This window comes from Trichogramma pretiosum, unplaced genomic scaffold (genome assembly GCF_000599845.2).
Source record: "Trichogramma pretiosum strain Unisexual culture from Peru unplaced genomic scaffold, Tpre_2.0 scaffold59, whole genome shotgun sequence".
NCBI lineage: Eukaryota > Metazoa > Arthropoda > Insecta > Hymenoptera > Trichogrammatidae > Trichogramma > Trichogramma pretiosum.
In genome coordinates this window covers 503,486-525,453 of record NW_019641668.1, presented here as the reverse complement: position 1 = coordinate 525,453, position 21,968 = coordinate 503,486, and the positions used below count along the sequence as shown (strand labels likewise).

The window sequence follows — 21,968 nt, the reverse complement described above, 5'->3', positions numbered from 1 at the left end:
TTATTCAACTCGTACGGTTTTGCATTACGTATTTAGCGACTCGTTCGCTCGGATAATTAGATATGGGAATATACATCGATTGCTTCGCGCAGCTGTCTCTCAAGCTCGAAAACATTCCACGTTCTCGGATGCAATAATACTTGCATATGTGTGCTGCGCAGTCGGGCACTCGGCGCAAGAAAACGTTCGCAGCGAGCTGCCTCGTGATTACGCTATGTATAATACGCGGCTCGAAACGATAAATAATTTATCGCCGGACGTCTGGCTGCTGGCCAAAGGCGAGAAGGAGAGAGAAAGAGAGAGAGAGAAAGAGACCTCCGCTCTGTTGCACGTGGAAAACGAAAATATAACGTTTTATCAGGCGCGAAATTGCCATGTTCTATAATTAGTTAATACTTAACAGGCGAGCCGCGTATTTTGTCTTTTTAAAAGTCTCGGCTCGCGCTCGCTCGTCAAAATAGCCTTCTCGTGCGCCGAGTTTGGGTTAATTGTCGTAGAGCTTGACAAGAGCGACGAGTGATATTGATCGTTATTTGAGCTTTTTTCTCTTTTATTTTCAAGCGCGAAGCACAAGTTAGATATTTTTAAAGTAATCCGAACGACGAGGCATCAATTCAAACGGCGAAATATATACATAGAGAGAGAGAGAGAGAGAGAGAGAGAGAGGCAGACACGACGCACAATCATCGTGTCACATATGCTGCTCAGCGACCCAAATAACATTTATAAAATATAATACGCCGAGGCGAGTAATGAAGACGATGCGATGCTCCGCGCAGTACGACAACAAACATGATTCACGCGCGCCACGTCGAGTCGTTGTTTTTTAAGCGCTTCGATCGACGAGAAAAATAAATCGCGCGATACAATTAGAATTTGATCATCGATTTATTCATTCGCCTTTTTCTCCTACAAATCATTCATAACGATTCGTTTTTCTGTTTCAGGTAAGAACGACGATAATTCGTTACGCCGATCGACCGGTGAGTTTGTTATAAAAACGTTCGATGATTCACGCAAGTGGAAGTGTATTTATTTACTTTTTTTTCTTTTCTTTTCTCTCTCTCTCTCTCTCTTTTTTTTTGTCGAAATCGATTTGAGTGACGAGTGGGCAAATAAAACACATGCCGAAACGTCGCGTAAGTGGGTTTGACGTATTTTTGTGTATATTTACACGAGGCGGCTGAATAAAATATGTTTTCTCTCAGGCTCGGAGTTTAAAACCACAAAATCGCACACGCGCATCGCAGACAGAGAGCTGGGCTTTGGTTATATAGCTGGCGCGAGCGTAGAGGCATAGGCCTTTGCAGGCAGGCAGGCAGGCGAGCGCAGCGCAACCCACACACGTACACGGACGCAAGCGAGAGCGGCGGCGGCGGCGGCGGCAGCAACCGTTTTAATGGAAACCGGTTCTTTATAATACTGTAGACACGAGAACGGAGAGAAAACTGGTTTCGCCGAGCGAGGCAAAAAAGACACGAGGAGAGTGCAAAAGCCGAGTTAAAGGCGCAGGATCGTTCGGTCGGTCGGTCGCGCGCGCGCGTGCTCCGTGTAACATACACACACACACACAGAGCGTAGCCTGGCTTTTATCGGATCCACCGATCTCTCGGCTGCATTGCACGTACACACATACGCTTATAGCTGTGCTGGGCTTGTGGCCGTCGTACAAGCGCACTACTACGTGCCGTGTACCCACTTGCATGTGCGCGAGTGTAACGCTCCTTAAAGGGGCGCGCCTACGTTATATTACCTTCGTGCACACGCAGCCGCTGCAGGAAGTATAACAAGGATGTGCCGATGTATACAGTAGTGCGCTAGTAGAATCTCCGATATATATGCGCGACGATGAGAATTTGTTGAAAATTTCAACCTCTGAGTGAGCAGAGAGTTCGTTGACATTTTCCTGCGCCTATATAGCAGCGGAATATATAAGAGAGCAGAGACGACGTGTGCAACAAAGAGCAGAGAGTATAAATAAAAGTCGGTGAATCGCTGCGGTACAAGCCTGCGCACACAGACGCGTAGTCGAGAGCTCGAGATCTCTCCTGACCCAGTCCATGCACACACACACACACGCACGCACTGCACAACTGCAGAGCGAGAGAGAGAAAAAAAGAGAGGAAGGGGAAATTTATCCTCGTTGTGCAATTGAACGCTCGTCGGAGCGATAACGAGCTGCTGCTGCTCGTCGGCCTGCGACGAGAGACGAGCGTGCTTTTGTTTTATATACTCTCGCATATTCGCGGAGCAATGACGCGCGAGCAAAGACATCAGCCTTTACGTAATAATAATAAAGAATTACAACGAATCCGCGCGCTCATCTCCTGTCCGACGTTTCTCTAAATCCATCGCGTCGACTATACTCTCGACTGCAGTCACGGAGATGGCTTTTATAGATCGAAATCCCAACGCAGTGGCTCGCTCGAGCTTTCGCTTTTTTCCTTATCATAACGCCCAGGCGTGCGTTTCCTTTTTTTTACTAGACTTCCTCGATGGGGCAAAAAAGATAGCGAGGAATTTCTCGAAAGTCCATACGTTTAGTGTATTATACTCGGGCGCGCGCACACGCGGACAAGCTCGTTGGTTTCTTTGAAAAAAAAAAGGGAAAAAAAGAGCTCGCTGAAAGAGTTATAACTCGAAGAAGCAAAACGACTAGCGGCATCATCAGCTGCTACTAGCGAGCGCCTCGCTGTATATACGTGTACGAAAGCCAGCTCCCCTGAGAAATGAGTGCAGACAGAGCCGGAAATTCGAGAGCGAATTCTCGTGCGGCCTCGAGTCGTGAGCGTTGAAAAAAGCCCTGGCGAAACCCTGCAAGAATTTACAAAATTGCCGCATGCCGAGAGAGGCCGGCGGCATATGGTGCTGCTGCTGGTCGTCATCGTCGCGCGATCCTCGCTCTTTGCATAAAATATCTTACACGTATAGGTAAGCTATACACTCTTGGGTCGTGCTTTTCTGCCACGGATGATATATTTCGTCAGCGCAGCCAAGGTATATAAGATTCGCTTCCCCGAGTCGGTCGAAGCTCAACAAGTATAACGACGACGCGATGTGTCGCAGCTCCGCGCGCAGTTTTTCCCAATCGCGGCGCGATTCAATGACACAATGACTGTGAGAAAGGAAAGAACGAAAAGGAAAAGAAAAATACGCGCAAAGCCAAATGGACAATAGTGAATAGCGCGAGCGCGAGATTTATTCATGAATGCAGCGTGTGGCTGCTACCGCTGCTGCTGCTCTGTGCGCCGTATACGTTGCCATCTATAGTTGCAATCCTGCAGTTGCTGTAGCAGTACACGCACACACACACACACAGACAAACGCGCTCGTATTATATAGCCGCTATCGCTGGATGTGCCATGGCGCTCGGTGAATCATGTATTATCGCGACCGAGAGAGGTTAAGCCGAGGTCAATGTGTCTGCTCGTGCACAAGCGAGCGAACCCACTACCTACCTATAGGTGCAAGATTAATCTTTTGCTCAATTTGCATAATGGACGCGAGCCGAGAGCCTAGTTGTTGTTATTCTTATTGTGCTTCGGCTTTTTTACCCTTTTCCTTTTATTATATATTCATACTTAATACTTTCACCTGTGCGGGCCAGCAAACGCCAACAAACACACTCGATGTGCGTATATACACGAAATATAATGGAAATAAAAATAAATGCAAATTCGACGCCAAGGACACGAACGCAAACTTGTGTGTGCGTGTGCGAATCCATGCATTATTTATGCTTGTAAAGACGCGCCAACATTGGTATGCGTAGCTCACGCCGTCGTCGTCGTCGTCGTCGTCTTCGTCGCATTTCGCGATACAGACGCGCGGAATGCAAAACTCGGGCATGACCTCGTGAGCTTTGTAGCGTGTAAGAGCGAGTACGTATAGGAACGAGCGAGCGATTGAGAGAGGAGGAGAGAAACGAAGAGTGAGGCGAGGGAGAGAGCAAGAGAGAGAGAGGTCAGTTGCCCTTGCCAAGCAGATGTATAATTCCCTGGGCGCTCCATGTAGCGGCTGAATTAGACGCGATTTATACAATAAAGTATATACGCTCCGCAATTCCGCATCAATATACTTTAATCGATCTGGTTTTTTTTTCTCGCTCTCTCTTCTTTCTCCGTCTTTCGTGTACTCGTGGATTGTGGAATGAAATCTTTAGCCTCGCTGATTTACACGCTCCGCGGCGCTGTGTCGAGCGATAAAAGAGCGTTATATATGCTACTATACGTATAGCGTGGCGGCGGCGCATTATAACGGCCAGCACAGCTCCGCCGCTCGTAAATTGAAACGATCTATCGTCACTTTCTTCGCCATTTCTGCCTTCTTAGCTTGGCTTTTTCTTCTCTCATATTGATCGCTTTTGCGCGCGCGCACACCAGCTATATGTATTATCACGAATAACAACCAACACACAACGTTGTACACTTGACGCGCGCGCCTCCAAGTGCCGTTAGCGCGACTATATAATATCGTCGTTTCGCTCGAGTATTTCCAATTAAATGCCCTGCACAGAGAGAGAGAGAGAGAGAGAGATTCGCCGTTAATTTATGCGGTCGAGGCTCGCACTTGTGCTCCAACGAAATTAATGCGTCGCTCGGCAAGGGCCAGCTTTACAGAGATGTCGTACAAAGTTAGATAATATATGCGTAATCTATTCGTACATGATGAATATGTTTGTACCTGTTACGATCTAACGCCTGCGCCAGTGTCGTTGAAAAAAAGAGAAAGAAGAATTAATATCGCGTAGCGAGGACTTTTTATTTTTAGATTTACTTATTGGCATACGCGCATGGATCTGCGTCGAGTGTCGTTGATATACGTTTCATTGATACGCGTAATTCAACGGCCAGCGCGACTTGTAATGTCGTGTCCGCTTCGTTAATTCTCGTATAATGCATACTCGCGATCGTGCGTATAACACGCGATCCGTATATTATATTCCACGAACGTGCGATAATCGCACACTACATTGACTTTCACTTTGAGAGCTTATTATCTGCGCGGAATATGTAGCCGTTTTTTTTGCTTCTCTCGAGCCGATAAAGCCTCGATTCATACACGGCCAGCGCGCGTGTATATAAACATATTGTTACCGATTGCGATTTGCACTCCGTGTACACTGGCTACATATGCGTGTGGAAAAGCCCGATTGTTGCATCGTCATTTTTGGTCGAGCGATAACCTCTCGCCTCTCGAGTCTCGACTCTCGACGATGGCCCCCGTCAGTCCCGACGGATTGCGAACTCGAGTCATCGTTGCAGCCGCGGCTGCGCAAAACATGACGAAATATTATTAATGAACTCGTGAAGTTGTGGCGGCTCGACGGCTGCGCTTTGTTATTTTCGCAACTCTGTCCCTGTTTTTCGCCGCAAAAACCATAAGCACGAGCAAATTTATATACACATCGTAAAAGTGGGTGAGACGCGCCAAGTACCTACGCTGTCACAGAAAGAGAAAGAGAAAGAGAGAGAGAGAGCTGATAAACTTATTTCCGAACTGAGGTCGAGCGGCTTTTAGTGTCCGGAAAAACGAAGCGACTTGGCCAGAGGCCAAAAAAGCGTGAATAGCTATATGGCGCGTTCTAATACTCAGACGAGGATGGCTCTCGTGTATCTCTTTTTCTTCTGCTTTTTTCTACTTGTCGTTCTTTGGCCAAGACGTATACTGACGCAAAAGTTTTCTTTCTACGCGTTGGGCCATCATCGCTCGAATACGTATACGTATAGCAGTCGAGTTCCTTTTACTTGGTCCAACTCGAGAGCTTGAAAATCACTTGAAAATTTTCACCCTCGAAAGCGTTATTTTCAACGTACACCTTGCTGCTGCCGATAGATGGCTTCTTCGGAACAAAAAAGAAAAGAAAACAGCGTACAATTTGGCTTATAATCGTCGTAAAAACAGATAAAAAGAAAAGTAATAATAGGAGCTACGCGTCGTTTGCACGCGATCGATCTCTTGTAAAAGCCGCATAAAAGAAAGACGACGAGAACAGTAGCAGCAGCATAAAAAAGAAAGAAGAAGCGAATACGAGAACGGTGTACGAGTGTTGGTGCCCTTTCTCGCTACACATATATCGCAGGCAGTAGTAGATGTGCACGGGCGGGGTTGCCACGGCCTTGAATGGACGCGCGGGCATTAAAAATCAAAGGCAGGAAGAAACTGTGGACACACACGCAAGCACACATATACCATACGTACATGTGCAGCAGAGACTAGAAATTGAGAAACGTATACTGGTGTGCGTGCATAAGCGCCTTTCATCCTGGCAGTCTCCCAAGCCTACATTTCACATGAGCTGGCGGCCGGGGCGCGCATGTGCATGTGCTACGTGTGCAGTGTGTAGGGGATGATATTATATATATATACACTGCGAGCGGGCATTTAAACCCTTTTGTCATCGTCGTCGCCCATGCGCATATCCAACCGAATTCATAGCCCTATCGGCCGCTGGCTTTTCATCCCCGTGCCCCATGCTCTCTTCCTGCATTCACGTATATATACGCAACAAAACCAACCCCCCCTCGTAGTTGAGCGAGTCGCGTGGAATTCATGTTACGTACTACGCGCCACGTACACAGAGAGCCGTACGAGCTTGTCAAGCTGGCGGGGGTTTTAATCATTTAGCGCAAATGTGACTTTGCGATGCAAATGTCTAGCTCGAGCTATGGGAACTTGTCTCGAGGAATCACTGCCTCTCTTTCGTTCTCTTGTAGCGCAGGTATACAAGTCGAAAAACGAGCTTGGTCGAGTGCAGTTTCGAGGAAGCGATAGGCGTCTGAAGGGCGACGGACGAGAACCGGGCCAAGCGCAACAAACCCAACGACAGGCGAGCCTCGAATGACACGTTATATCGTTGTTGGGTTGTGAAAAAAGCGGCACGAGGTACACGAGGGCCATTAAAGGTACGCCACAAGACCGGACCGGCGCCCGTACGGTCACAAAGCCACGATCGAGGTGCAGCAGCGGGGCTACAATGGACGCGCAGCCATTACCTCTGCTAGAGTACACGTAGATGTACGTGACGCGCACGCAGCGCCTAAAGCTCGACCTAACGCCGGGCGAAAATTCGAATTAATGAAATTTCGCGAGGATCGATCGATACACGCACGTATATGGATGGACGGACGAGCGGAGGAGGCATTATGGCTTCCATCTAGCGCCATGCAGAGAGCTGGAGTTGCACTTGGATGCTGCCGATCGCAGTGGACGTGCGATATGCTTACTGCGCCGTTCTCTCCGTTTGTCAGCTATCTCTCCGATACATTTAGCCAAGCGAGAAAGACAAACGAAGAGCTGCGGATCGGGCACGCGATCCGCTTGCTGTTATACGATGTTCAAGTACCGCGAGTATATGCGAGTAAACGAATAGCAAACGAAAAAATGACGAGTCGTAGCCTCGGAGATTCGAAAGCGAAATTGCACGTATAAATGTGTAGAGCGATCGATGCATTATACATGCCTCATCCTCCCGATCCACATACGACTCTGTGTATACATACGCTGGCTTTTCAATTACGACGCTCAATTACGCTCGCTCGCACGAGTTTTGCTGCTGTAACGGTAAATACAGTCCCCTCTCTCTTTTTGCGATAAAAGCAGCAGCAGCAACGAGCGCACGTAGTAGCTGCACAGGCACGAGAATAATATGCTCCGTATACATCGTCGAGCAAGTTGGCGCGAGTAAGACCGGTACTGTAATTTCCCTTTTCAAAGCGCGCCATATCTCCAGCTCTCGAGCTCGTGTTTTTCCTCGACGCCCCGCGCTTACCTATATCTATATATAACAGCTGCACATCATCTTTTCTCGCGTGCATGCCTCGCGATCGACTTTTTTTCTCACTGAGCGCGCGCGCGCGTTTATAACAGCGAGAGGCAAAATTACCTCTAGAATCGTGAGCTCCTGTCCGGCGCTTCCTCCTCCTCCTCCTGTAATTCCAGACTGCAGCTCGCATTAATCACAAAGCGAATTAGAGACAAGTATTTAAGCCAGATGTAGATGCAGAGGCTCGCACAGAGACCTAAAGAGCTCGTAATACGTAGCAAACAGTTCGCCGCTTCTATTGCCAAACTTTGCGAGCTAAGCTACTATGACGTGTATAGCAGTAGAGTATAGTATATAGTGTGCGTGCGGATCACAGCCAGACACGTTGGGAGAGAGAAGGAGAGAGAGAGAAGCGAGGGTGCAACGAACTCCATTTCGACTGACGCATATCATTCCTCCCTCCCGCTAGTTCGGCCATTATCGCTATCTGCCTCTCGCTCGCTCTGTACGTGTATACAATTGCGCTTCTATATACGTATACGTGTGCCGAACGAACGAGCGAGAGCAAACCTCTTAATCGTCCATTCTCGAACTGGAAAGTGCATAATCGTTCGGAGGATTATTCGGCCTCGGGTCACACATAGCTATATATGGAGAGGCGTTCGCACACTCGATCAGCCGCGTACCTATACGTATACGTATAACATGTTCAAAAGGGACGAGAGAAATAGCGACTCGTGAATGTCACAAGTATACGTGTTCCACGCAGTACACACGCACAAACGAGTCTGGCATACAATAGGGAGAATACCGAGAGAAAACGAGGGAGGAATACGAATGCGCCGCTGCGCAACCATGCAAAATGGATGGTGCGTCGTCCCATATGTATAGCTCGTCGGTATAGGTTTACGCACGTACGTTATTTTGCCGTAGGTGTATACGAGAGCTGCTCTCGGGCGCGCACGCGTCTCTCTGTAAATTCACGAGTCGCACGACTCACGCATATATAGGCAAATCATTAGTTTTGTTTGCGTTGCAACAGATGAACGAAAATTCCTTCAAAATCATATTTCCTGCTCTCGCTGAGCAAGGAAAATAAAAAACATAACGGTTCGAGCTGCTGACTTTCATTCAGCCGGTGACAAAGAATACACTTGTGCCCGCTCGCGAGATCAGGAAGAAAACTAGCTCTCTCCCCTTCTTTTTTCCTCTCTCTCTCTCTATCTCTCCTCCCTGCTCTCTTCTTCATTCCGAGTAATAACAGTAAATCCTGCGGCGATAAATCCCTCTCGTCCTCGAGTTCGCGCACCATTGTAAATTATTCCCAAGTAAAGCCTATGTTACATGCGCAAGCGAGCGAGCGAGCGAGCGAGCGAGCTATACGGGTTATAACGACCTCGAGGCCAGGCAGGCAGGCAGGCAGGCAAGCACGCACGGAAAAAGGGAGTGACCCTGAACTCCCTGAGCGATGCCGACCTATTCTGTCTAGAGACGACCGACCCGCACCTTCTCTTTCTCATCAATTTTTTACGACTCCGAGCGGCGGTTCTATCCACATTCTACGCGGCAGAAAAATGATAATAGGTCATTACGAGTTTATGACCCAAATCGGGAATTCCGCGTGTAGCAAGTTCGGAGCAACTCTAAATGCAGCGCGCTGTATAACCAGTGCGTAATTTCATCTGACAGGTGTCGATTGGCCCCGACTGGAGAGCAGCAGCAGCAGCAGCTCCTTTCGCTCAAATGCTTGTATTTTTCTGCAACAAAGCATCTTTTGTGCTCGGACGCATACACTACGTAGGCTTCTCTAGGCAACGTCTTCTTTGTTCTGCGAATGATCTATTCGAAGATTGTTCTTGCGCTCTGCTCGCACCGCAGCTATAGCCAGTCCTCGCTGAGGTCGTCGCTCTTCTGCACGATCAAAATCCTATACACGATTAATAATAGCCTTCCCGAAGATTCTTTCATTGAACTTATATATATATAAATTACGAATCGGGTTTCTCGATCGTAATTATACCTACACGTTGAGCGCATGTTCCTCGCTGAAACGCGTGTAGAGCAAGCCACGCGTAAGTATATATTTTGCCTTATACGCGGATAAGCTCTCTCCTCTTTTCTCTCCCTCTCTCTCTCTCTCGTAATAATAGCTTTGTGTCGGATGCCTATAGGCTTGTGTATTGGCTGTAGCGCGTCTCTCTCTATATACCTAATGAAATTAGCAAAACGACGCGACGGCCGCACGAGGCACTCATTTGGCTCTGGCTCTCGTTGCACTGCACCACGAGTGCGACTAATCGTAGCTGCGCGACGCGACTATACACGAGCACACTTTTGCCGAGTCAAAGCATTTGCCCGAGCGCACACCAACCATGTGTGTGTGTGTGTGTGTCGCATCATCGTAAAATTACCTCTCTGGCGACACTCGACGACTCCGCTACATTATAGAGGCTCGGACGAGCTCGAGTGGGCCAGCAGCTCCCAGATATTCCTCAACAATGAGATTTGACGCCAAGCTGCTGCGACTTTTCAACGAGCTTCGATCTCATTCTCGGATTAGGAAAATTCCTCTGCGAGATCACGTTATGGAACGCAATTATAGCTTTTGATGCTGCTGCTTCGTTTTTTATTATCTATTTTTCAAAAAAATACTTCTTTTCAAGTACCTAGCAGAATGAAATTGCGTAAATGGATAGGCTGGTTTGAGTTACAAAATATGCTCAAAACAAAAAGTGTTCTATCTGGTGAAGAAAAATCGTTTCATGTATCGAAAAACTGATCATTTATCAGATGTCAAGTAAGATCAGCTGTGGAAATCAATTTTATTTCGTGATTATTAAATTATTCGCCACGACGGGTACGGAGATGGGTAGAGCTTAACATTCCAGAGGTCGCAATAGTCAAAAATTACCGTGGTCTTTGGCCCTCGGTAGGAAACTTGTTTATCACCGCGCATATAATATGATGCACGTTCGGACACACACGCATTATACATATACGCGTGTAACGTTTGCGCACAATGTATTATACACACACGCGTTCGCTCACTGCGAAATAGTTTGCCTTGCCACACTTTGAGGGGAAGAACGTAGTCGTCGCGTGATTCACCGGCTGCTGCTGCTGCTGCTGTGGCATCAAAGGGATTAGCCTCGTAAACCAGCTCTCCTATATAATCCAAGGCGCACCAGACCCAGTAGAGAAAGCGAGAGAGAGAGAGAGAGAGAGAGGGTGGGAGAGAGAAGCCCCCTATAGCTTCGCCAGCCTCTATGTGAATGTACACCACGTACACATTCAAGTGCAATGTGCGCCGCTTTCGATCCCTCTCTCGAGTCTCGCCGGCTCTTCCTTTTCGTATTATGCTTTGTTTCATGTGTCACTTGTTCGCGTGTTTCTTTGACTGGCCCTTACCGATGCTCGATATTCATCTCCCTCTCGATCCGTATTTCCCCTGCTTAGCAATTGTTCGCCCGCGCCGCCAAAATAACGACACTACCACTTTTCAAACTTTCAATTTTATATTTTAACGAGCTTTTTAATCAACTCATTGAAATAACGAGACAATTTTCTGCTTCGATTTTTGCAGCGAAAAACTCGAGGACTCGCGCAGCAGGTATCCGGACGAAAGCTCGCAAGCGTCTACTAGTCGGAGGAGGAGCGAAAAAAGCCTCCAGCAAGAGTACGAAAAAAGAGACGTCCAAGGAGTCGCGACTGGAGGACCGCGAGAACAGGCCGTCGTCGACGACGCGCAGACTCGCCAAACCCGTCGCCGTACTCGAGGAAACCAACTCGCCGCCAGCGCCAGAGTCCGCAGAGAAGGAGGACTCGCCAGCACCCGTCGACAAGTCCCGTCCACGCAGGCTCAAAGCCAGCAGTCCAGCGGCGCTCGACAGCACCGAGGAGCAGAGTCAGCGACCTGGCCGACGGAAAAGCCGAAACGGCCTCGCGCCCAGGCTCGCGGCCAAGAAGTGCCGAGCCGATATCAAGGCCGAAGTCAAGGCAGAAGAAGATGAGGAAGCCGAGCAAGAGCTCGAGGATTTATTCTTCAAAGGGACCAAAGTGAAGGAGAGCAGCGAGAGGGTCAAAAGTTTGGCCGCCGCCAAGAGAGCCGCAAGCAGAGTCGCCCCCAAGCCCGAGTCCGAAGTCAAGCAGCAGCCCTCGGAGGATCTCGACTTGTCGAAGCTCTCGCTCAAGAGCAAGGCACCACGAAACTCGCTGAAATTAGCCGAGATCGTGGTGAAGCAAGAGAAAGAAGAGGTCGACTCGTCGAGCGATGAGCCCAGCCAGTTGTCTCCGGACCTCGAGGCTGCCAAGAGAACGACGAGCACTAGCTCGACCAGTGACCTGCAAAGTACAAAAGCAACAGCAACAGCAGCAGTCACAGCTGCTGACAGGAAAAGCGGCGGAAAGCCGATTCTGCTAAAACGCGAAATAAAAGACGAGCTCGGAGCTGAGTCGAGCACAGCCAGCAGCCTCAGCAGCCGAGTCTCGGACAACAAGTCCGCTGGTCCGTCCATAATCGAAGAGAGTCCGATCGAGAGCGAGGCGGCCGCAGCTCCGGCAGCGGCTACGTCGCCGTTCAAAAGCTCAAAAGCCTCGGGAGGCAGCATCAGGCCGCTGAAAAAGGAGCTGCTGACAGCTGCGAGCTCGGCTGACAGCGGCGCTACGAGTTCCGGCGTGCTGGATAATAGGCTGTCGCCGTCGGGCAGTCGCAGCCTGCTCCTCGAGCAACAGCATCAGGAGCAGGAGCGCGCCCGGCAAACCGAGAGCCCGGTCATCCTGGTCGAGCGTCTGGCTAAAAAGTCGTCGGCTCAGCAGCAGCCGCATCAGCATCAGCATCAGCGAGAGCAACAGCAAGCAGCACAGCCCCATTTGCTGAGGCATCACCTGCCGGCGGCGCACCCCGCCTCGTCGCATCATCTGGCCCACCTCGCGCCCTATCCGCATCCGTCGTTGCACTACGCCCACTTCCCGGTCGATCCGCACCAGCACGGGCCCGGAGCAGCGGCGGCTCATCTACTGACCCAGAGCCTGCTGCTGGACTGCGCGGCTCGAGAGCAGCGCAGCAGCGATGAGGCCGGCGGGGTTCAAGACGTCCAGGAAATCGGAGCGTCGAGCGTGCCCCTGGCGCGTTACCTCGACAGTGGCAGCGACAGCGGCGTGAGCTCGGTGAGGGGTACCGGCTCGGGCGACGAGCGCAGCGGAAGTCGTAGCTCGGCCGTCAGCGCCGAGGACGCCAGCAGCAGTAGCACACCCAACAACGCCAGCGGTAATTACCAGTCGTCGAGCGCGAGCACGACCGCGACGACCAGCGCGACTACGGTCGCCGCCAACAGCACTAGTAGTAGTAATAGTAGCAGCAGCAACAGCAGCAGCGGAGCAGCGACAGCCGTAACGGCTGCACCAGCCCGTATCTGGCACGTCCAGAGCGTGCAGCACACGTCGCTGCTGATGGCTCATCCGCAGGCCTCGCAGGCCCAAGGCCACTTGCAGCCGGTGGTGCCGGCCGTGGGCTACACGGGCGCCGGGGGCCCGGTGCCGCCGATGCCGGCGGTGCCACCCCCGCCCCATCATCACCCCGCCCTGGCTCAGGAGATGATCTGGCGCGCCCCGTCGAGGTACCACGTCCCCATGGGCCCGCACGCCCTCGCCGCCCAGGCCAGTCTCGGCGAGACGATACTCGAGAGGGAGCGATTAATAAGGTGAGTCATTATTCGTTCTTTTTGCGAAACGAGTCTGGCGTATAGTAGCGTGCGCATGACAAAAAGCCAAGCACGTGAGCGCGAGAGAGAGCAAATTTATCATCATCCAAGCGGTACATTGAGCAATCCGCTACCGCACATGCGTGCGCGAGTATTTTTTCCTCCTCGCCGAAGCTAGGCTTTTGTTCGAGACCGTAATTGCGCGAGCGCGCGTAATTAGAGCTATTTTTCAGCGCCTCGCGCGAGTCGCGATCGTCATCGCGCTGCTGCGCACCTGTCGCTGCGAGATTACTTTTCCGAGACGTGCTGTAACTGAATGAAACTGCCTATCTCGACTCTCACAACTGCTACGTTCTAATTTTCGATTTTTAATGAAAAAAAAAGCGTAACTACTTGATATTGATAAATCCTCTCTTCTTAGTTGTTTTATTAGCAACCCTTTATATTTTTTCGCTTTACTATAAAATAACAATAAATTGATAATGGAGATAAATGGAAGGATATAAGTAATAATATATCGTTACCTTAAACGACGCTGCTATTGAGAATTTCATTAAAATCTTTGTGTGCTCCCGTGCGCGACTACGCCAAAGAAAAGACGGAAGTAATGTATGTGTCTCGATGCGAGCGCGTGGGTACGAAATTGGCCGAAATGTCAAATTAAAATACTACCGGCGTGTGTCGGTGTCAATGTCCCGTTTGAAATTACCAAGTCGCTGTCCTCGTTCGCCGCTCGTTTATGCTTTAGCGATGCCACGATAATGATCGATGCTAACTTATATACATACATTATGTTCTCTTTCGCTCGCTCGGCTCCGCGTCCTTGAGCCGCAAAAACTCGTTCACTTGTCACCTCGGGCGGCATCGCGCGCGAGAGCTTAGTAGTAAATTACCCGGCAACCTATTCTCTGCGATCGGTGATTTTTTAAGATTTTTTTTTATGCCTCGCTTGCAATGTACGATAGTCCAATATGTGCTTCGCGATGTAAAGCTAATTAAGTTTTATGCGCGCATGAAAGACTGCAAAAATGTTTCATCGATGTTTCTGCGCTTGCGTAAGTGTCGTCGGTAAGCTGGCTCGAAATTTGCTACACACTGGCGCACTTTCACTCGCGCAGCAGCAGCAGCAGCAGCATACATACCTACCTATGCGAGTGTACAACTTTTGCCATTTCCAACTGCGCTCGAGATAAATCCGATAGCGTACATATGCCCTCGTGTTATATTCCCTCACTTATCGTCGAGATTCATCTTCCGAGATGTGTATAAATTTAGAGGAAACTTTGAGAACTTTCCTAAGCTCGTAAAACTTTCAAGAGTTGACTCGAGTAAAAGTCTTAGATAATTGAATCATGTAAGTATAACATCGACCTTGTCTCGAAAGAAAATTACATCGTTTTTTTTTTTGTTTTTGACTGCTCACAGGAGTAAAGTTGCTAAAGACTGTTAGCTTCTATACCGGAGCTTATGCAAGCCGATATTGTAAAATGAAAAATTTCGATGTACACGTAGCTCATTTCTGCGTGCTTGCCTTTCTTTCTTACTTTCTTTACTTCTCTCTTTTTGTCGGCTCATGATACCAGTGAACGAATACGAACTCATTTCATCGCAACCGTAAAGAACTCGATTAGCCGAGCAGTTTTAGCGAGTCATATTGTAAGGGAGTCACGATTCTAACACGCGAATAAAATATTCCATCACTTTGAAGCAGTGAAAGGATAGTTTGAGCGCTATCGATAGGTTGGACTGGCCGCCTGCGCCTGCCCAGTCTCGCCTCAGCAGGCAAACTTTTCCAAGCCCATCGAAATTTGGCAATTCGTTGGTTGTTTTGTGTCGAGCGGTCGGCTTAACCGGTTCGCCGGGACGACCTTGTGTTTTGGCTTTTGCTCGCGTTCGCGCATACACGCACTATATATTCAGTCACACACACACACACAGATACTACGTATTATACAGCGAGACGCGCTCGGAGCTAGCTGACGTTCCAAAGCGATGGGAACACGGAGTTGAATTTAGTATTGCATATTTTAAGGCTTAGAGCGTCTAGTTTTCAGCGTCGTTGCATTATACATTCTTAGAATGTTATTGTATTCGAGCCGAGTGCAAAAAACAGCCTGCGCACGAAAGCTCTTTCGATAATGATCGTTCGGCGAATCGCGTTTCGCTTGCGACTGCGCGTGATAATGTAATAAAACCGCCAAAGCGGACTTTGTGCACTGCACTGCACGCGCAGCTGCCGCCACCGCCGCCGCTGGATTTTCTCGGCTGCAGCGTTTTAAATCATTTCGAACGAAACGCAAGCGTCTAATTGCTCTCTATCTTGTGTGTGTGCTTTTTTTTCACCATAGTTCCAATCTTGCAACAAAAATAAACCGCGTGCACACGAAGAAGGAAAAATTCCGTTGTACTTCCTACATGGAAATAAATTGAGCGGCATAATTCAACGCCCCCACGAAATTAGGCTGAAAAAGAGAGAGAGAGAACCGAGTAGAATAAAAAAAAACACCTAACGAGCATACATCGTTCGACGAAGGCCGTACACGTGTAGGCATATACAAGTACACAGTGCGTCGTCTGTGTGCAGATGGCCAGAAATTCAAGAATGAAGTTCGCGCCTGAGCGCACCTGGCGCTCATTATGTATATTCCTCATCGTCGTTATTCTCGTAAATTACCCCTGTTACGAGTGCGCGCCGTGTTCGTGTAGCGGCTGTATCATAGGGGGTTACCAGGGCTGTGCTCCGTGTGCGCGCGGCAGGTTATTTTCTCTGCACGTGTTCGCTGGAGGCTAGTCTATACCCGTCTCATGCTTCCTCTTCCACCTATATCGACGAAAAAACAACAACAACAACAACAACACCGACGTATTAAGAAAAACAAATAATGTCAATGTCGGCGCGCGCTCGACATCGCGCAACGCCCCTGCAACGTTGCTGCGACTCTTTGACTTTTAACCTCGTTACAGTGGCGAAAGCGTTGGATAAAATTCTCTGCATATTTCGCTTTATCCGTACATACATGTGCGCGTTGCGAAATTTGTAATCGAACGATTTTTCATTCTATCTCGCTCGCTTTGTGCTATGCTTCGCAAAAATAGCAACTTTAATTGATATAGTATATTTTTAACGTTGCACATAAATTCTCCGTTAGCTCGCGCTTGCTTCTCTGCGAGCTGAGCGGCATAGCTAGGTCTGCTTTATAAACAAGCGATACTCCGAATTGCTTCTTCTCTCAGCGTCTCTTGTTTAATTCTTTGATACAAATTAAAAGAAGAGATATGCGTATTGGCCATTTAAAAAAATCTTATACGTATTCATCAAAACTTCACTCGGAATCATTGACGTTGTATATCGTGAAGCTACAGTAAGCCATGAAATCTAGAGACAAAGGATCTTTCATTATTTATAAACTGGTCGCTCACGATTGCTCAAACTCGACCTTTATACATGTATAGAAGCCCGCGGAGATGAAACATGATGCAAAAAAAAAGCATCAGAAGAAGAAGAAGCAGAAGAAGGAGAAGGAGGAAGAAGAGAAGGAGAAAAAGAAGAAGAAGAAAAGTAAAATGAAAGAGAAATTCTCGCTCTGAGCTCGGTTGTGTGCTGAACGTCGTCGTCTTCCCCATTGCAAAGCAGCATAGTTATATAGCTTAAGTGCCGTAGTGAACGCTCGCAATTTCGAATTTAATTCCACCCTCCTCTCCCTCATACACATCTCTCTTTTCTTGTCTCTACATCTCTCTGTGTATGTATACACACACCGTCGGGAATGTCAAAGAGGGCGAAGGAATATAGCGTCGGGCGACGTTGGGGTGCTGCTGCTCCTGACTTTGTGTTACGGGCGTTGAGGGTGCAAATTCTCTCTAGAAAAAATGCCTCCGTCGAAAGAAAAAGTTTCCTCTCTCGTATTTTTTTTTCTTTTCCAACTAAAACTTAGTTTAACGACCTTTTCGATTATCATAGAGTTACAGCTTTGCATTTTATGCGTTTTTCCCCATTTTAATAACGTATGCGACTTTTAATTTTTTTTTTTTTTTTTTTTTCGAAAAATCTAAACGTATCAATTTTTGGCCTAAGCGGCACTTTTGTGTGGCCATGTCGAGGCATGACACATTCGTACAACTAGATTTATGGCTCTCTCATCTGTTTATTTCGCTCTCTGCAGTTACTTGTTTTCGGAAATAGCAAATATATAACTGTGCCCTATTATTATTATTTGAATTATATATAATATTCCTTTTTTTTCTCGTTTCAGGTAAGTCTTGAATTTGGCCACATGTGTTTCTTTATATCGAAGCATAAATCGTCCACTCAGGTGAGTCTGTTTTCAATAAAAGGCCGCATTCATATTTATATGCGAGCAGTGTAGCGTTCGAGATCATCGCTCTCCTACCAAGAACGAGAGATAGTAGCCAAGCACACGAGAGGGCGCAAAAAAAGAGCGAGACAGCAACTCGCAGCTCGAGCTTTATCTCCCGTTCGTATTATTTTTCGCCAACTTTGTTTTGCCTCATCACACACTCGTGCGTTCGTGTATACACATTCTGCGCCTGCAGCTTCTATTTGCGCATATCGAGAAACCTGTCTCGACCGGTTTTGCCGGCTCTTTTCCTTTTTCGACTAATTTAGCGTTGATATTGAATCATACAGCGATCGACATCGACATAGACCGCGATCCTTTTCGTCCAAACTTTTCGCTCGTATTACGCGCGTGCTCGCCTCGAGGAGAGGAGAAGAAAGGCTCGATTCTCGCTGCGAGTGAGAGGAGATCCCTCTTGAAGGAACTGCTACATTTATATACAGAGGCTGTCGGAACCGGTTAGACCAGTTGATAATATGGTGTTTCGCGCTCAATAAAGAGTAGAAAAAAAAAATAAAGAAACAACAGAGGATATATTCAGAGCGGTAGACATTTTTTTAACAACCCGCTACACACGCATATAAGATGCTCTAATTATGATGGTTATTTTTGAGTGTTGTTTCATTCTGCAATAAAAGTCCTGAATTCGCATGCGAGAGATGACGGCGCGCGCACATTGAAACTAGGGACGCAGGTAAAAATTCTCAACGGCACTCCTTATTCGGTCATGTACCCCGCTCTTGCGTGCGAAGCGATAAAAAGAGTGAAAAAAGAGCGCAAAAAGCAGCAGCAGCAGTGGCGAGGGTGTGCGTGTGTGAGTGCAAGCACGACTCACCAACCTATAGATGACATTCTCTCTTTCTCTCTTTTTACGCAAAACCGGTTTTACCAACTCTTCTCTTCTCTGCGAGTATGTATACTTTTTTTGTTTTAGCATTGATCGTTATGTACGTGCGCGTGTGTGTGTGTGCGGTATACGCACCCGGTAATTAGACGATTTCATGATTGCTGCTTGCGATCTTTTTTTTCTCTCTCCAAGTGGGACTATGTAATGGAGGGTTGAAATGGATTTTCGAGTGCGGTATTACAGCTGCTTGGCGGTACATAACGATGTCTGGGAATTAAGAGACGATTTTTTTCCAACAAATAAAAATATACGCGCTTAATGGTTACGTCAGAAACTCTCTCTATCTTTCACTCAGTGGACATGTATAATCAGCAGCTTGAATAATTAAGTCAACGCAACGATGTATAATATTCTGTGTATTATTCGTTAAAGATAACGTTCGATATCAACAAGTTTCTCATTATTGTAATGATAACAATTTGAATGCTGCTTTTTATTACAAGCTGTGGTTTGTATTTCTCTCCTTTTCTGCTCTACTTGAGATTGAATTATTGTTTCTAGAGCTTTTGCAATGAAGAAATGGTATAAATTAAACAGGCTGATAAGCGGCGACTTTTTCCTCTTACGATTGATCACATATTAATTTCAAAGTTGAAATGATTTAATAATACAGTCATTTCTTGCTTGTTTCGAGTTAACTCGTATTTTCGCATATCTGTTACATCTTTGATCTAAATATAGCGAGAAATTTCGATCATCGATCTAAAAATTAAACTTGAAAAAAACGAAACTCATAGATGAAGAATAGAAAACGTATAGGAAAAAGACAACCGAAACACTTGTTCCGTCGAGTGGATTACACGTGCTCTAAAAACACTTTTCTTAGCTTTATCCTCGTAAAAAATAACGTTAATCAAACATATTAGCCGCGCACTTGTCGCAAGCGAGTATATTTTCACAATATTGTATAAATTATGCGCAAATATTCCTGCCGTGTGTAACAGCTGCAACGGAGAGAAAAAAAAAGGAGAGGAGGCTTTGCCCAGCTGTCGGAGCTGCAGAGTGAGAGAAGTGAAAACAGGCGAGTCAAGTAAGTCGCATTTTACACGCGACAAGTACGCGCACTTATTTTCTCTCTGTCTCCCTCTCTCTTTAGGCCTCCACGAGGAGATACTTTCGTATTATAGTATTTAAGTATAAGCCGTTTGTGTGCGTAATAAATTCGGAAATGAAAACGTGAATATTTTTATTTGCTGGCTTCACTCGATTGCTTTAACATGTTATATACACTTGTAAAAACAAAGAGAGACGAGACAACTCTGGCGAATGAAGAATCCAGTCGTCTTTAGGTGTGAGAGAGCAAAAAATCGGAGTAGGCACGCATGCAAAACTTTATCGACCGTGTGTGTTGGTACGCGTGTCACAACAGTTTTTATTTATGAGCATAGAGAGAGAGGGAAGAAGAGATAGTGCCCCGAATAAGTGGTTTGCTTGTACACATATGCATGTATAAATGGAAAAGCTCTTGTTTTAGAATTCATGCTCTGATTTACGTGACTTTTTTATTCGAAGAAAAATCTCAGCTCGAGAATTAAAATATTCGACATTACTCAGCCATCATCGCGTAACGGTAGACAATAATATATATCAAGGCGGAGGCGAAGAACTGGCCACTTATTCCACAACATTGGCTACACTGTGCCATCGATTTTCACTTTTGTTCTGTCACTCGTTCGCTGTTCACGCTGGTCACGCTGTTATTATTCATAAACGGAAAACATTAAAAACCTGTAAGCATAATGACTATTATGCGGGAAGTACGAAGGAGAAAAAAAAGTAAAGAAAATAAGAAGGATAGAAGGGGAGAGGAGAAGAGAGGAGAATCTAGCTCCCTCGTAAATAACAGTTCGCCGTCGCTTTGGCTTGCCATCTGGCTTTCAGTGTGTACATAAAAAAGAGGCCCCCAGCAAGAAAAGAAAGAAGTGCGAGGAGCGCATTCGCTCGTGTAAGATGAGCTCGAGTTCTCACGGAATCTTAATTGTCGTTCGTTTCGTATCTCTTGCTTTTTTTCCTTCTTTCCTTTTTTTCCCCTAGCTTTGTTGTCGTCGTCGTCGTCTTGCTTGGTTTCTAGAATTTTTGGCGTATTTTTATAGATCGAGCGATAAAAACAGGGTTTTAATTTTAGCTTGAACCAAATTCAAGCGAGAGGACGTAAAAACTGGACGACGCGTGCAGCGCGCCCATCTTTTATTATTATTTTTTATTATTCATGTGCATCATCGTGGAACGTGTTTCAAGCCCGTCAACTGCCGCATTCTTATGCACACACGCACGCGTGCGCAGCGGCATTATAAAATTAATCCGCAGCGAGATTATTACGCACACGCATACGATCGCTCGAATAATGGCGTTTCCTTCAATCAGCGCAATTATAAGAATTTTTGTCGGTAAACAGCGAAAACAATGAAATCGGATCTAACAGCCAGTTTTTAAAGTGCAGGCGTACACAGAAGTGAAACGAAATTCAAGAGGTCAGCGCTGAGTCAGCTCGTGGCTGCTACGTGTGTGCTGCATCGCACAGGAAGCGTCTGGCAGTGTTCCAAAGCTCTCCTCTTTGCAGTTTGCACGTACATAAAAAAGGCGACTCTCGATGATCCTCGAGTCAGCGCGCGAGCAAAACCAAAGAGGCGGCAGTTCGCGTGCGCGCCGACCCAGAGCGAGTCGACTTTTTTACCTCATTAGCCGGCGCGAAATTCGCCCGAGAGCAACAATCACTCTTTGCGTTGAGACTTTTTCAACGATCATCGTGTATCATCTAATAGATAAAAAAGAGTCGCGCAAGTGCCGCTGATTATCGAGATATGCGTCAGGCCGTGTATTAGCTCGAGATTCGAGTTAACACACGGAAACAATCAAACGGAGATAATGTCGCTCGTTACGTGGCCATCGAGGAATTTCGCGAAATTGATTGAAAAACGCGTTAAAATATAATATCGATTGGTAGTTAACGGTCTAGACGGCATTATTAGAGAGCATTAATATTTCAATGTCGATCGTTAATAATTCTGCATCTCAACATAGAGAAGCGCGCGGAGCTGTGGTGCGAGCAGAGCTGCCTACCGCAGCAATTATCGCTACTTATCTGCCTCTCTCTATCTCTCTCGCCTTGTACATGGAAGAAAATAAAAGCGATCGACACATATGCGCACACGTACGCACTCACGCGCGGCATAATCGATGGAGAATTTATTGGCAAACGTTGCGAGTTTTAATGGGAATCGATTGAATCGATTACTCGA

General features: G+C 47.2%; 1 protein-coding gene across 2 annotated transcripts in view; it reads left to right on the top strand.

The window, feature by feature from the left end:
- Nucleotides 1-21,968, top strand: part of LOC106660582 (probable JmjC domain-containing histone demethylation protein 2C) — a 132,019-nt gene that overhangs the window by 72,412 nt on the left and 37,639 nt on the right. For both annotated transcript variants that reach the window (XM_023460357.1, XM_023460356.1), the window contains exon 8: nt 11,349-13,464. In XM_023460357.1, coding sequence (XP_023316125.1) covers nt 11,349-13,464 — 2,116 coding nt within the window. The remainder of the gene's footprint in view (nt 1-11,348; nt 13,465-21,968) is intronic.